Raw genomic sequence first — 17,490 nt, forward strand, 5'->3', positions numbered from 1 at the left:
TGATTGATCCTGCATTTGTCCAGCCTTCTTCCATTCCCCACATTCGTGTGTGATGCCCATGCTCCTCCCTTATGAATTGTGCGCTATGGGATCTGGGTGCCCAGCGTTACAGAATATCACGGAGCCAGACGAGTGCACAGATCCCAATTGGTGCCAATTATTGCTTGTTAATGGCTCGTTAGCCAAATAAGATGTGTGCATCTTGGCAGCATGCCAAAATGTGGGTGCCATATATAGAATCCGGGGGTTAATGCATAAATTAGTGTACATTAACTGCTATTGCACAGGTACACCAATTGTTACCATGGTGGGTTTCCACTTTGCATGCACTAATTTGCATGTTAAGTGTTTTCCCCCAAATTCTATCAATGGCACTAAAATCTGCATATTTGGACGTACACCCAATTTGCATGTGGAATTTAACTGAATAAAAAGCCAATTAACGCCAATACTTGGGCTCTGACAATCAATTATCAGTGCTAATTGGCATCAATTAAAATTTATGCAGGCATTTTTATGTGTCTGGATCCACACGTAAATTTTATATGTGGTTCCAAAAAGGGGGCGTGGTCATAGGAGGGTCATGGAGAGATCCGGGGTGTTGTAATTTATGCCCGCTGTTACAGAATAACAGAGATCCACACCTAATTTAGGTGTGACAATTTACACTAGGGTTTAGTTGGTGTAAACTGTGCCTCAAGTTAGGTGCAGTTCCTGGCATAAACGCTATTCTATAAATGGTGTCTAACTTTTGAGCACTGTTTATAGAATAGCGCTTACCATGTTTTTTAGTCGGCGCCGATTTTTTGGCCCCATTTATAGAAGAATTCAGTCTTTTATGTATTGGGGGCAGGAACTAGGCGGGCCATGAGCAGATAATGCGCATGGTAGAATACACCAGCTAGCATGGGGTATATACTGCATGCTGTCATTTGTTCAGTTAGCGTGGCTTCATTTAGCACCTGCTCAACAGGGTGCATTAAGTGCAGGCCGTGCTAATTACGACCAGGTTCTATGAGCAGTAACACATTTGTCCACGTGTTAATTTCACAGAATGTGTTGGGCCTGCCCCCAACTATTAGTGCACAGGCTTCGTACATAATGCGCACTGATTTTTTCTGTTAGGGCACTTTAAGAGGAAAATACTTAACGCACTTTATAAAAGACCCTCTAAATATTTTTTCTGCATGTCAAGCCCATTTCACATGCAGCAAAGGCCTTTTATACAACTGCAAGGCTTTATACGCACATATGCCAACAGACTGCCCCAACGTTTACACAACCACTCAAGAGGCATCCCCATGGGCAATAGTTTGAATGGAGCAGATGTGGTGCTAAAAAGTACACACCAAACACACTTGTAGTACAAGACACAGATTTATACCATCTACAAAGCATGCATAAATTCATTGCATTTGAGTTTGCACAGTATTAGAAATAGTTTTAGGAGCCTATTTTATAAAGGTAGGACAGCTTCTACGTTGTCTTTATAAAATAAGTGTCCTGTTTTAAAACTTCCCCCTGGATGCAAGGTGATGTACCACAGGAAAGATGTTTATGTCTATTAAAACTTTTGATATACCACGATTTCCAGCAAGAGGATCAAAGTGGTTTACAATACATAACATAACAATCAAGCAAGCAAATAAATGAAAGGATCACCATCATAAAAATAGGACAGAATACATTATAAAAAGGTTAAAAATGACTATAGCAACAAGAAAGGAATTTTCATCAGACTCCAGAGAGACAACTCTCTAATAATGAACCAAAAGCATAGCATTTACCTTCAGATTCACCGTTGCAGGCTGAGACAGAACAGGGTCCTCTCCCACTTCATAAAGGTGCCTGAGTCGCAGCAGCACACGGCTGAAGTTTGCATCTGTTGATTTCAGTTTAGCTTTTATATAAAGAAAAAAATATTATTAAAATACACAAAAAGATAGTAACGTAACATAGTAAATGATGGCAGATACCTGCACGGTCCATCCAGTCTGCCCAACAAGATAAACTCATTTTACATGGTATGCGATACTTTATATGTATACTCGAATTTGATTTGTCCTTGCCATTCTCAGGGCACAGACCATAGGAGTCTGTCCAGCACTGTTCTTCTACTAAAAGCTCTGAAGCTAATGTCGAAGCCCCTTAAAATTTACACTCTACCCCATCCATATCTATTCCATCACAATCAGGGTACAGACTGTAGAAGTCTGGCCAGTCTGCGAAGCACTGTTTTTACTTCCCAATTACTGGTGTTGCCACCCAATCTCCATTAAGATTCCATGGATCCATTCCTTCTAAACAGGATTCTTTTGTGTTTATCCCATGCATGTTTGAATTCCATTACCGTTTTCATCTCCACCAACTCCAGCGGGAGGGCATTCCATGTATCCACCACCCTTTCCGTGAAAAAATACTTCCTGACATTACTCCTGAGTCTGCCCCCCTTCAACCTCAATTCATATCCTCTAGTTCTACTGCCTTCCTGTCTCCAGAAAAGGTTTGTTTGTGGATTAATGCCTTTCAAATATTTGAACATCTATGTCATGTTACCCCTGTTTCTCCTTTCCTCCAAGGTATACATGTTCAGGTCGGCAAGTCTCTCCTTGTATGGTTTGCAACACAAATCCCATACCATTTTTGTAGCTTTTCTTTGAACCGCTTCCAGTCTTTTTACATCTTTAGCAAGATACAGCCTCCAAAACTGAACACAAAACTCCAAGTGGGGCCTCACCAATGACTTGTAGAGGGGCATCAACACAATATAAACACAGTGATTGAGAAAAAAAGAGAACCCTAACATTTTGTCATCTAGCTATGTTAACAGTTTAATTTAATCTGGTGTATGAGGCAGTAGAAAGGGGTTTTGTGCTGCTTCTTTTTTCAACAGGAGGTTTACTGAATGCCTATCAAGAACAACCGAAGAGCAAACTTAAGGGAACAGAGTTTGAAAACAATAGGCATGATCAAAAAGTTCCATACCTTTTGTTATAAAAATATACAAAATAACACAATTTTAGAAAAGAGAGGGGAAACCACAATCTACTCCTCCAGCTGGCTGTGGCTAGAGATGCTAAGCAGGTTCACAGCCCCCAGGTAGGGAAGAAGGGAGGGAGAGGGAGGAATGGCAATGGTGACACCAGACTTAGGGCATGCATAGAGTTTCTGGAAGGAACTATGGTCTGAAGGTCCATTCCAGAAACTCTATGCAAGGAAGATGGAAAGAGGAATTTAAATGATGCCATTTCAGAAGCAGCTGTGAAAGATAGCTCATGTGCACAGCTTCATTAGGTAATGGTTCTGATTGAGTTTAAAGCTCAAAGGAGAGTGAGGTAACTGCCCGGATTCAAAAATAGTAAAAAACAAAAAAAAAAATAGGAAGTAACAGATCATAGAAACAAGTAAAGTGATATCTCTAGTATATTGTCCAGTGCTATAGATTCAGGACCTTCCAATACCACTGCACCAATGCTAAAAATGGTTCTAGGTCAGTTCCCACCTGGACAGTTCCCACCTGGACAATTACCATCTAACCAATTCCCACCACATGAAGGAGGACAATTCCCACCTATAACCCCAAAAATAGAAAACACACAGGACAATTAATCCCCTTCCCTTTCTAGATCATTTAGGAGGGAGCAGTGCCCCCCCCACATCACCCAAAACATTATCTTTTACATATCCCCTTTCCCTTCCAGACATGCAGTTTGTGTGTGTGTGTGTGGGGGGGGGGGGGGGGGGGGGAGAGCAATGCCCCCCCTACACTACACCCATCCATAAAGAAAAGGCTTAAAATAATCCAGTATAGTTTTACTTGCCTGTCCGCCACTACATGGAAAATGTAGTCTAAGCCCCCTAGGCACAGTTTGAACCTAATTCATGTTTATAAATGTTATAAATAAGTAGCCATTACAACAGGAGGGTTAAATTATTTATTTTCATCCTAAAAAGATGTGGGGAGGATCAGCTTCAATCACATCACACCCATCAACATATGCTTTAAAAAAAAAGCAGGAAACATCCTACTACAACAAGCAACAAGAAGACTACTTATCGCCTACTGTGACTCAGGCCCAGATGCATCAACCAAACGTAAAAAAATGTAAAACGTAAAAGTCCTTAACGAATTTTAAAAAATGAAGAATGCACCAAAAAAACAGGTCTTTAATGTTCGGTACGGTATTGTAAAGTACAATGCATTCAAGATTCGTTAAATTGGTGTAATCCCCGTAGGTAATCGGCCCCTAAAGCATGCGCAGAGCAGCCAAGCATTATGCTGGCTGCTCTGCGCATGCCACAAACGTCAAAACAAACAAAAAAAAAAAACAACACAAACACGTGGCTCCCCGCTTTCCCCTGCATAAAATATAAAATCTAAACAAACATCAAAAAAGGATCGGGAGGGGGCAAAGGCGCTCATCAGGAGTGTCCTGTATGGACGGCCTTGCCCCCCCCCCCCCTGCCTGAGGTCGCCACTGCTCCCCGCTTCTCCCTGTATTAAATAAAAACTCAAAATAAAAATCAAAACTTTTGCAGCGCCGGGCCCCCCTCCCTTCCTCTCTCTTTCTCCTTCTCCCACCACTGCTCCGCCTCCCACCATCCTCCGCCCCCGTGCCCAGCCCCCCTGAGGCCGTCGCCGCCACTCCCCCCTCCACCGGGCCCCCCCCCCCGTCTTACCGGGCCCACGCAGCGCCTCTCACCTCTGTGTGAAGGCGCTGCACGGGCAAGAAGAACAACAGCTGATCGACGCAAGTCTTCAGGACATCTCTCCTTCCCTGACCTGGGCACGCCCCCGTCTGACGTAGTAACTATGTAGGTTACTTACGTCAGACGGGGGCGTGTCCAGGTCAGGGAAGGAGAGACGTCCTGAAGATTTGCGTCGATCTGCTGTTGTTCTTCTTGCCCGTGCAGCGCCTTCACACAGAGGTGAGAGGCGCTACGCGGGCCCGGTAAGGCGGAGGGGGAGCCCGGTGGAGGGGGGAGCGGCGGCGACGACCACAGGGGGGCAGGGCACGGGGCGGAGGATGGCGGGAGGCGGAGCAGTGGTGGGAGAAGGAGAAAGAGAGAGAGACAGGAAGGGAGGGGGGCCTGGTGCTGCAAAAGTTTTGATTTTTATTTTGAGTTTTTATTTAATACAGGGAGAAGCGGGGAGCAGCGGCGACCTCGGGCAGGGGGGGCGGGGGGCAAGGCCGTCCATACAGGACGCTCCTGATGAGTGGGGAGATGACAGCTCAGGCCTTAACGACAGGTCTGACCTCACGTTAAATTTATCACGGTAAATGATTCGTTGCTATCGTCGGTATGGTTAGTGCATCCTGAATTGTTCACATTTCAATGGTAGTTACTCGTTTGCATTCCGTTTTCGTTAGCTGCTAGCGTCGTCGGAAAATGGCCTTTAATGCATGCTACAGTTGAAAATTTCTTCGTTAAAGGGTCATTAAGGTTCAGTGCATCTGGGCTTCAGAGACTTCCAAAGTAGTTATACTTCCCTTATTTCTTAGCAGCACAAAATTCGAGCCTGGCAGGCTCCTTGTGTTTTGTCTCGCAATACAGTGAGAAGCCTTAACTGCTTCACAATAGATTGTGAGCCCTCCTGGGACAGAGAAATATCCAGTGTACCTGAATGTAACTCACCTTGAGCTACTACTGAAAAAGGTGTGAGCAAAATCTAAATAAATAAATAAATAGAAGTGAATTCCATATACATACCTGAGTTTACTGCCTCCTTGTAACCCATCAGAGATTTAAACGCACACACACACACACACACACACACACACACACACACACAAAGCTCAATATGCAAGTGTCTGCTGTATTTCCACAATGCCTTGAGGTACAGTAAGGAAAACACTTGCAAGTTTACAGGCAGACAAGACCATCTAACACCATATATTCAGAATTAAGGATCGCACTGCCTGCATACAAAAGAGGTGAAAGAGAGGCTCTCAGGTGGAGACAGTCTCCTCTCAGGTGGAGGAGAGGGCTCAGAAGGAATCCCATAGGACTCATCGGAGGAAAGGTACCTGGAATCCTCTTCTGATTCCTATGAGCGCTCCTCTTTGATGTCGGACAGCACTTCCCTAAGGGATGTCCGAGACCAGGCCAGCCTCGATGCTGAGTTCCTATGTTGAGAGCGGCGTCGAGAAACTGAGTCCCATCTCGACTCTGGCGAAGCTTTCTCCATCGACGTCAAGGGGGTGCTGACCTGGGTGGCTGTTGACACCGGTGCTGCAAGTGGTGCTGGCGACGGGGGCCACACTCAGGCTGAGAGCCAAGCGGGGCCGCAGTGGGAGGTATGGTAGGCGCAAGAACCCCCGTACCGATGCACATCTCTGCATAAGGCCATCCAGAAGCTTAGGGAACAAGACCCGGATGTGCTCATCGAGGGCCGCCATAAGGAAAGACTGTGGTGTTGGCTGAGGCGCAGGCTGCAGAATTGCTGGGGCCAGTGCAGGAGCAGGATCTCAACTGCTTGGAGACACACGTCGGCGCCTCCTGGATAGAGGGGGAGCGGTCCTCCCGGTGTCAACGCTTCTCGGCTGCTGAATCCCAGGTTATTTTGTTAAATTGGAAATATATGATTGCTACTACTACTAATAGTAATAATAATAATAAATCACAATACTGGATCCACTATAGTGGTCATTAAATCATAGTCAATGGTAGGGGCCTACGAAATGCTAACCATGAAGAATTTCCTTTTTAAACCTAAGGAGCAGGAAGAAAGGAACAAAGAGAAAGGAATCAAGAAAATATGAGAGAGCACCCCATTATACTGTGGATGAAAACAGATAAAAGAGTAGGAAGACAGCTGCTGAGCAGGAACTCATGGTGCCAATAGATGCACCTTTCACTGATGTGGCCGATTTCATCCAACTTGTTGACAGAGAAACCAAGACACATTGTTTCAGCCCTCATATTGCTCTCTTCTTTTTGATAATACTAGCGATACTAAACTAGTAAATATGCACCTTTCAGGGGGCCTTTTACTAAGGTGCGCTGAAAAATGGCTTGCGGTAGTATAGGCATGAGTTTTGGACGCCCGCCAATCCATTTTTTTAGCACGCCTGTAAAAAAGGCCTTGTTAAAATTTTTGCCGAAAATGGACATGCGTCAAAATCAAAATTGCCGCGCGTCCATTTTGGTTCTGAGACCTTACCGCCAGCCATTGACCTAGTGGCAAAGTCTCACGCGGTAACTGGGCGGTAATGAACTACACGTGCCACAAGCCACTTGGCGTGCATAGATGACCCCCCCCCCCGGAAATTAAAATTATTTTTCGGGTGCACATAGCAGACGCACACCAAAAATGAAATTACCACAAGGGCCATGTGGTAGCCGTGCGGTAACTCCATTTTGGCGCGCATTGGGTGCACGTAGACGCTTATGCTGCTTAGTAAAAGGGCCCCTCAAAGCCAAAAAAATAGCTGCTTGGGGACTGTGAACATGACTTTGGGCAGACAGCTTGGGATGGTGATCCCTCAATTACCCGATTCTTTATGGTTCACTGTACAGTACCTTTGAGTTGTACACAAAACTTACCTCTGTAGATGCTCTGCATGTGTTTGGTGTGATTAGAATTATAGTTCCATCCGGGAATGCTGAGGATCTGGAGGTGAAGATTAGGGGGCAGGTTTACAGAATAACTGGAACTTTTATGCATTCTTCTTTGCAATTTTGATCCGTCACCTGTACAACACAGAAGTGTATAATAAAAATTACATTATGAAAAAAAGCCAGTTTGAGCTGCAAAAAAAAAAGTACCACAGAGGTAAGCGTCTATGCAAGAGGACTAGTTTGGAAATTAATATCGGGGCAAAGAGGAGGGAAAATTAGTATTCTCTTATGCTTTCAGGTTTAATCAAACTTAATAAACCACCTTTTTTCATCAATACATTAAAGGGTGTACAATGATAAATATTTAGGGGAATTTAGCTTAACAAGAGACAAAGACTGAGGCAAAGAGCCATAAGGATATCTAATACAGTGTATTTGGATTCAATTGCTGTTACAGCATAGACTACAGATGGCAGGCAAGGATTAAGGAGGAAAAAGCTAGACACCTTTGTCAGCCAAGCCAACATCTTACTGCCCAGACAAAAAAAAAAAAAAAAAAAAGGAATTTCGAACTAGGTAGGAGTCATTAGTTATACTGGCTACCAGAAAATGATGAAATGAAAAACTAGGGGGTCCTTTTACTAAGGTGCACTGAAAATGGCCTGCGGTAGTGCAGACGCAGGTTTTGGGCACGCACCGAATCCTTTTTCAGCGCACCTGTAAAAAAGGCCTTTTTAAAATTTTTGCCGAAAATAGTTGTGCGGCAAAATGAAAATTGCCACGTGTCCATTTTGGGTCTGAGATCTTACCGCCAGTCATTGACCTAGTGGTAAAGTCTCACGCGGTAACCGGGCAGTAATGACCTATGCATGCCAAATGCCACTTGGCGCGCATCCAATATGTGCAGCGGAAAATAAAAATTATTTTTTGGCCGCGAGGCAAAAATGAGATTACCATAAGAGCCATGCAGTAGCCATGCGGTATCTCCATTTTGGCGAGTGTTGGGAGCGTGTAGATGTTTACGCAGCTTAGTAAAAGGGCCCCTAGGTGTTTAGGTTATCTTTAAATTTTTGATAGCTCATCTCCCCTCTAAACTCTGTAAGCAAGAGCAAGAAATATAAAAGTTGTCTTATAGGTAACCTCTAATCTAACACTATAAGCAGACAGGAGACAAAGCTGATGAAGCTGTGAGGCTCTCAACAGCCACAGTGGGTTATGAGGTTTAGTAAGGCAAGATAAGTGAGGACACCCATATAAAAAGTGCACAGCATCAGTAACAAGATTTTAAACTGAATTCTGAAGTTTATGGGAAGCTAACAGAGTTCACAAAGGAGAGGGGTGACTCGATCATATTTTTTCACCTTATAGAGAAACTTACTGCTGCGTGCTCAATCATTTGCAGCCTTTTAACTGCCCACGTACATAAACCAAAAGATTACAATAATAAAAGTGGTTAATAATTAAAGAGTGAATCAGACATTGCAAACTCAATGGAAATTGGAAAGAATTATACAATCAGGGTCAAGAATGTCTGTCTGTCAACAAATTCCACAGTTTAATTGTTCACGGAGTGAAAAAAATACTAGTATTTCTTGAAAGGGTAAACAATTCCTTATCAACTTCTTCCACACCAGTCAAGGTTCTATAAATTTCTGTCACACCCCCTTGTCAGTCATGCTCTCCATGCTAACCTTGTAAACCTTTCTTCATAAGTGAGCTGTTCTACTCTCTTCATCAGTTTTGTTGCCCTTCCCTGTACCGTATTTAGTTTTCCTCTATCTTTTTTGTGCTGCAGTGACCAGAACTGCACATATTATTCAAGTGTGGTTCATATAGAGGTATTAAGATATTCTCAGGTTTATTACCTATTATTTTATGAGTAACTCTTAATATTCTATTTGCATTTAGATTGCTGCTGCACACATGGAGGGGTACTGTCCACAATAACTTTGAAGTCCTTTTTCCTTCTGGTGTGACTGCTAATATGTACTCTACACCACGCACCTTGTTCCCATCAGATATCTGATCTTGGTCCCTCAGCTATACGGTAAGCCATATTATAGAAAATCTTTAGCATCTTATCTATGTTAGTTAAATGTTCTAATTCATGCTTATCAGGTGTATCATTAGTATTATGCTAACATTGTATTATATCTCTGGTATTTTAATTCCAATGTTGTTAAATGTGTATATTTTTGATACTGTTTCACAGTAGTTATATTATTAGGTTTCAATTTACTGTTTTCAAGTTTACCTTACTTAGGGCCCTGTTTCCTAAGGTACGTTAGTGTTTTTAGCACGCCTACACTTAGAGCACACGCTAACCATGTAGGCGCCTATAGGGTTATTGTAGGCACGTATATGGTTAACGCACGTTAAAAACGTTAACGCTCCTATAACGCTGCTTAGTATTTATGTTTATTCTTGGTCATTTTACTATTGTTATGCTGTTAACAAAATTGTAAGTTTTATGTTAAATTGTACCTGCTGTACACTGCCTTGGATGAATTTCAGTAGTTGGGGACATATATTCAGCAACAGGCTCTAATGTGAAGGTGGATTTGTATATTAAGGCAATCCCACCTCCTTTCTTTTTTGGTTATGTTGATTTGTGTTATTTTGTAGCCCGGTGGAATGATGGAGAGGTAAAAAAAGAACAGAACACACAGATAACTACAAACTGTTAAGCATACCAACATTAAATTCCTATAGGATACATAAACACAAGGTCAGTAGCTAACAAGACAGCGATAATCAGGGACTGGATTGAAGCTGAACAACTAGACTTACTACTCATAACAGAAACATGGCTGCATCTTAAAGATGACCCAACACTGCTGACCTATGCCCACTGATACTGTCCCAACTAGACTACTGCAATGCAACATATATAGGGTGCAAAGAAAGCATACTAAAATTGCTGCAGACTGTTCAAAACACAGCAGCAAAACTGATATTCAAAAATTTGATATATGAAAGAGAAACACCACTACTCAAAGCGCTACACTGGCTCCCAATCAAGCCAAGGCTATCCTTCAAAGCAAGCATCCTTATATTCAAAATATTATTTGGCATGTCCCAGACTACATGCAAGACCTGATTAAACTATCCCCAAGAAATGCAAACCCAGGAACCAGAAGCTACCTACTACTTCACCTACTAAACTGCTAAAACATAACATACAAATCCGTCTACATATCCGGATTTAGCTATCTGGGATCTAAATGGTGGAACTCAATACCCAAGATCACATGAAGCCTCACAAACTATCTCCAGTTCAGAAAAGAACTAAAGACATACTTTTTCAAAAACTTTTATGGACAACTACATGCACGACCAATGCTCTATACCACTTTATAATCATACTACACAGCATCTTATTGGAAACTGTAAACCACACACATAAATGTAATTTCAATAATTGCAAACTGTAAGCCACTTTGAACCGAAACTTCCTTTTGGATAACATTAGGATACAAGAATGAATGAAAGAATAAATACACAGTACCTCCTGTACACCACCTTGGGTGAATCTGTTCATAAAGGTGGTTAATCAATCCAAATAAATAAATAAATAAAAATTTTCAGTGATTTTCTGATGGCTGTGACTTTGAACTATTTCAAGATTTTATAAATTGTGTTTGCCATATCATGTGTTTTGGAGTATTAGCAACAACTTCACCAGACAAGTGAATGTGCTGACAGAAAAGTGAACTATTTTCATCTTACCAAGCTTTGGTGCTGTGTGATGTTATTTACTTGATTTATTATTCAATACATTGCCAGATTTGAAGATCTTGTGGCATTATATTTGTTAAATGTGTGTTAACAGAACCTTTGGGTTCATTTTGAACAGCACTAGCATATTAGAGTTTGGAGGGTTTGTCCGTACTCTGCTTGTTTGTAGGGAACACATGATGTGCGATAATAGTTTCCAATCCAGTTTTCACTTTTTTACATTATAGGTGATCACACTGGTGAACTGAGCACATTATATTATATTTCAAAATTTTTAGAGTTTATATTTTTATATATTTATGCTTGAGTAAACATTAAATGGAACTGGGCACTTTATTTAGTTTTATTGTGAACACATACATTAATAGTACCTTATTATTAATTTGGTCCCATTGATTTATAATTTTGTAAAATCCTTTTATTCACACCACATTGTGGGTATGGGATAAACTGGATAAAATACTAATTGGTGACAAGAGGCTATCTAGAATGACTCCTCTTTGTGGAAATGATGAGTTTCCACCCGGGAGAGTGTATAAGGTCTTTGGGTGATGGGGGGAACACGGCCTTAGTAAAAGGCAGATGAAGAAGTGTTATCTTTACCAGATGCCAAGGAGAAATTTGGGCTAGGATGAGACTTTTTATTACAATCAGTGAATCCACTTTGTGAAGAGTAAGAGCAGATCCACATGGGTGGACTTAATGATACGGAAATGTTGTTTGAAAGACTTTATAGGTCGATGAAGAGGCTCTAAGGGGTTGCTTTCTAAACTTGATACTATCTTGCTGGGAGATGGGAGCATAGAGTGGGGATATATGAAGGTTTGGGAAGAGGATTTGGGAAGGAGCCTTACAGGAGAGGAATGACAGCAATGTTATAAAGATCTAAGACTATCTACAGTCTCAGCAAGCATATTAGAAAAAGGGTATAGAATGGGGTATAGAACCTATATTACACCTACAAAATTGAGCCACATATGAAGTAAGGGATCTAATTACTGGACGGGCTGTGAGGAGGAAGGGACTTTTATGCATATGTGATGGAAGGGCCCAGCTATTGCTTTTTTTATGGGATTATAGTTTGGAGAATGCTGAGTGATTGTCTCAGGGTAGAGGTGAGGAAGGATATGGCAACTTGCCTCTTGATAAGGAAGTTTATTTGCCTGTAGATATGTGGAAGCTCGTGAAGGTGTGGTGTGTGTCCACTCATAAGGAAACACCCAAACTATGGAAAACCAACAAGGTACCTGGATCTGTTGATGTTTTATGGAGTATAGATTTGCCATATGTATGAGATCACTGCTTGGAAAAACTACATGGTGGAGGGGTTCAAGAGAGTCTGCCATGGGAACTTGCAGCCACCATTTTCAAAACGCAGCCAGTGGGGGCAGGATGCATTATAGAAAGTATGCGATTATACACCTTCGATCTCTGTATTAGCACACATATTGAAAAATTTGTAACAGCATTAGTGCAGGCATCCTCACAGCATAGAAGTGGCAACATGGTGCCTCGGGCTATTTATTTTTTCTGTGCATCTTGGAGCTAGTCTTGTGCTTTGAAACATGATGTAGCACTGTGACATCCTCTATGGTTCAAAGCATGACATTAGGGCATCAAACAGTAAAAGAGAGAAAACAGTCTGAAGCACTATGTTGTTGTTGCTGCTATTTTAAGGAAGTCTAGATTGGAGGGGGATTAGAAAAGATTAATCAGCCACTTGAATTTACACATGCCCCCCCCCCCCCCCCACCCAACAGTCTCCTACAGCAATTCTGCAAGGAATGGAGAATTCTATATGAAGGGATGTGTTTTATGGCCCTTCTTGCACACCACAGGAGACCAGAGGCCCTGAAATTTCATATATGAACACCTTTGGAACTCTGGAGTGAATGCCACAAGGTTCCAATGATTTACTACTATCTGGTTTATCACTGATTTGCCCGAGTTCCTCTATTTCGTCACCTAACAGGTGGTATATCTTGATTTGCAGGATGAAATAGAATTATTTTTATTAGCCACAAAATAAATAGAGTCTGGGCACCTGCTGAAATAATGTATGCCTGAACTCTTCATCTGTAAATGTTTGCAAACCCAATGAAATATAACTTTCCAGCTACTTTGTTGGATTTCTTAATATTAAATTTGTTCATGTGCTCAGTAAAACCAGGTTGGAAAATACCATATAATCACTCACCTGCCAGCTGTCCAAATGTGACCACTGGTCTGTGCTCCAGTGCCAGTCCGCTCTTCTGATAGAGAGCTGTTGTCACATGTTTTGATCCCAGCATGAGCCAGATAACTGGCTTCACCACTGATGTATCGTTCAGAGTCAGGTTGTAATTCAGGTCCCATTCAAAGTTGTTCCACAATCTCCTGTGAAGCATTACCTATTTTATGAGTAACAAATTAAAAGATCACCATCTTTTCACAAACCACTGGTGAAATAAACACTGCATTGCTTTTGTAGATGCAGCATCCATGCTTGTTATTTTAACAGGAGTGAAACATTGCAAAATTTTCAAATTCTCTCTTAAATCACTCTTGGTCACTATAAAATAACACCCCCCCCACCCATCTTCAAAGCTATTTAACTGGCCAGACATGGCTGCTGACCAGTTAAATAGTATATCGGTGCTTAACCACTAATATTCAGCAGAAGATAACCGGTTATCTCCGCTGAGTATTGCTGGTTAGCACCTAGGGCATAACCAGCTATATCATGCGACTTATCTGGTTAGGTACCCATATTCGGCACCTAACTGGATAAGTTTAGCAGTCAAATAGGACCACATAAATAGCTGTCCTATTTTTAACCACTAAAAAATTAACCAGTTAGCGCTGATAACCGGTTAACATTTTAGTGGTTAAAAAAAAACCCTGGATATTCAATGCCAGTCACTGGAAATGGCCTGGCATTGAATATGCGAGTTTAATACTGGCGGCGGACAGCAAAAGCGCTGCCTGCCGCTGGCTGAATATCAGGCCCAAAGAAAATAATTATTTGGTATAATAGACATCTCCTTTGTTAACTAACTGTGACCTGGCCTATTTAAAATATGAGTAATGTCCTTATATTATGCTTTAACACCTAAAAGAAGTACAGTGCAATCCGCTTAAGTGCAAGGGTCTGGGACCAAAGAAATGCATGCAGTTAACCGGAGCATGCACTTAACCGTTGTGACACAAAGAAGCTTGACATCTGATAAACATATGTACAGTACTGTTTATTATATGTACAGATACAGTCTCCGTTAACTGACGTTAGGCTTACTTGAAGTAATCAGTCATAGTCCTCTGTACACTCTTGTGTCTGTGAGTTCCATAGACTACGTCTGCCAGACGGTAAAAACTGTCATAGCACTGACATCCAGTGGCCTCCAGATAGACCAGCACAGTGTTGAGACTCTCCAGCGCTCTTGCAAAAGTGACAGGAGATTGTTGAATTTCGTCAGCATGTGCCTCGCTGCTCATTTCATCATCTGTTTCATCATCAGCCGTTGCCTGCGTGTAGGCACATATCTGGACATCAGTGCTGTCGTCAGCTGTTTGTAGATCGTAATCAACAGCTACGTAGTGATGAAACTCCTCTTCAGTAACACAGGCTGGGATGTCAATAGCCTGTTCATCTGACGCTTTTGCAACAGCTGCATCTGTTTCGTCCCTCTCCACATCCCTAACAAAGCCTGCCCGCTTGGAGCAGTTCAAAATGGTTGCCTGTGTAACATGATTCCAGGCTTCTTTCTGCATATGTAGGGAATCCAACAGTGATAGATTACGAGCCAGTTCAACAGCACATTTATCCTTGCCAGTCTGGTCATCCATAACACTCATCAGACGACGTAGCACAAGAGCCCGATAATGTTGTTTGAAATTGGCTATTATGCCCTGATCCATAGGTTGGATCAGAGAGGTAGTGTTTGGTGGTAGGAAGACCACCTTTACGTTAGACAGCCTGACAGCATCACTGTGTGCTGCACAATTATCACAAAGCAACAAAATCTGACGCTTTTGTGCACGCATCCACCTCCCCACTCCCCCCATTTTCTATTTCTGTTGATGGCTCTCATATTCTCCCTGTCTCCTCAGCTCGAAACCTTGGGGTCATCTTTGACTCTTCTCTCTCCTTCTCTGATCATATCCAGCAGATCGCCAAGACCTGTCGTTTCTTTCTTTACAACATCCGTAAAATCCGCCCCTTTCTTTCCGAGCACTCTACCAAAACCCTCATCCACACCCTTGTCACCTCTCGTTTAGACTACTGCAATCTGCTTCTTGCTGGCCTCCCACTTAGTCACCTCTCCCCTCTCCAATCGGTTCAAAACTCTGCTGCCCGTCTCGTCTTCTGCCAGGGTCGCTTTACTCATACTACCCCTCTCCTCAAGTCGCTTCACTGGCTCCCTATCCGTTTTCGTATCCTGTTCAAACTTCTTCTACTAACCTATAAATGTACTCACTCTGCTGCTCCCCAGTATCTCTCCACACTCGTCCTTCCCTACACCCCTTCCCGTGCACTCCGCTCCATGGATAAATCCTTCTTATCTGTTCCCTTCTCCACTACTGCCAACTCCAGACTTTGCGCCTTCTGTCTCGCTGCACCCTACGCCTGGAATAAACTTCCTGAGCCCCTACGTCTTGCCCCATCCTTGGCCACCTTTAAATCTAGACTGAAAGCCCACCTCTTTAACATTGTTTTTGACTCGTAACCACTCGCCTCCACCTACCCTCCTCTCCTCCTTCCTGTACACATTAATTGATTTGATTACTTTATTTTTTGTCTATTAGATTGTAAGCTCTTTGAGCAGGGACTGTCTTTCTTCTATGTTTGTGCAGCGCTGCGTACGCCTTGTAGTGCTATAGAAATGCTAAATAGTAGTAGTAGTAGTAGTCTAACTTCTTTAGCCACTGCTTCCAAATTTCCCCCGTCATCCATGGATTTGCGTTGGCCTCGTATGACACAGGAAGTTGCTTCACATTCTTGAAGCAACAGGGCTGTTTGCTCTTTCCAATGATGAGAGGTTCCAACTTCTCACTCCCATCCATATTGCAGCAAAGGAGGATCGTCAGTCGGTCCTTCAACGTTTTACTTCCTGTAGTTTCGGCTTGTTTGAATGCAAGTGTTCCATCAGGAATCGCTCGCCAGTAGAGACAGTTTTGTCAGCATTGAAAATGTCACGAGGTGCAAACTCGTTCAAGATAGTAGGAAGAACTGAAACAACCCAATTTTCAGCACCAAAGTCATCAGTGTCTTGTTTTTCACCATGCTGTTTCTTGAATTTTATGTTGCTCCTCTCCTTCCATCTTTCCAACCATCCAACAGTGGCTTTGAATTCAGTTAGTCCAATACTTTCAGCTAGCTGATTAGCTTTCTCCATAAGCAATGGACCACTGGCAGGAAACTGTCTGCTCCTGACTTGAGAAAACCACTGAAGAAGAGCATCTTCTACCTCGTCAGCTTTTCCCGCCCATTTTTGTTTCCATTGTGGATTTGTATTGTTTTTGCCAGTCTTCCAGAAGCTGGTCTTTCTGCTTCAAGATACGTGAAATTTGACTGGGATTGACACCATATTCTTTAGCAATAGATGCTTGACTTTGTTTGTTTTCTTATTTTTAAGAACTTCTATTCGTTCAGCCAGTGTTAAAGTCTTACAGTTGCGCGACGACGACCCCAGTGTACACTCTAACAACATTCTTTCGCTTATTCTGCCTGTGGCAGTTAAAGAGGCGGTAAATTTGAAATCTCGTTGGTTGTCACACACCAATCAGCTTCCATATTCCGTGCACGCGCTTATGCGGAGTCTTTCCTGCAGAGGAGTGGTCTTAAACCATGCATATAAGCAAATCTTGCACTTATCAGTGGTGCGCTAAACCAGTTTGTCCCCATAGAAATTGATGGCGCCAAAACGGGACCGAAGTACAGCATGCAGTTAAACAGAGCAAGCGCTTATCTGACGTGCACTTAAATGGAGTGCACTGTATATCACAATAGAGTAAGTTTACAAATATAGTAAACCTTAGGCTACGTGCTCACTGGTGAGTTTTTTTCTTTTTTTTCATTATGTGTGCTATCTTTTAGGCTAATGCAGAGATCGAAGGTGTTTAATCATATATTTTCTGTAATGCATCTACAGTGTTTTTTTGGAATGCTTTACCTTTTGGGAGCAAGGCTGAACAAGACTTGATTTCAAT

At 42.4% G+C, this 17,490-nt stretch overlaps 1 protein-coding gene across 1 annotated transcript in view; it reads right to left on the bottom strand.

The window, feature by feature from the left end:
* MAN2B2 (mannosidase alpha class 2B member 2) overlaps nucleotides 1-17,490 on the bottom strand; it is a 171,375-nt gene that overhangs the window by 13,950 nt on the left and 139,935 nt on the right. The window contains exons 16-18 of the mRNA XM_030191167.1: nucleotides 13,499-13,691; nucleotides 7,549-7,695; nucleotides 1,788-1,900 (exon numbers count right to left, since the gene is read on the bottom strand). Of these exons, the coding sequence (XP_030047027.1) occupies nucleotides 1,788-1,900; nucleotides 7,549-7,695; nucleotides 13,499-13,691 (453 nt within the window). The remainder of the gene's footprint in view (nucleotides 1-1,787; nucleotides 1,901-7,548; nucleotides 7,696-13,498; nucleotides 13,692-17,490) is intronic.

Source organism: Microcaecilia unicolor, chromosome 2, assembly GCF_901765095.1.
Source record: "Microcaecilia unicolor chromosome 2, aMicUni1.1, whole genome shotgun sequence".
Lineage (NCBI taxonomy): Eukaryota > Metazoa > Chordata > Amphibia > Gymnophiona > Siphonopidae > Microcaecilia > Microcaecilia unicolor.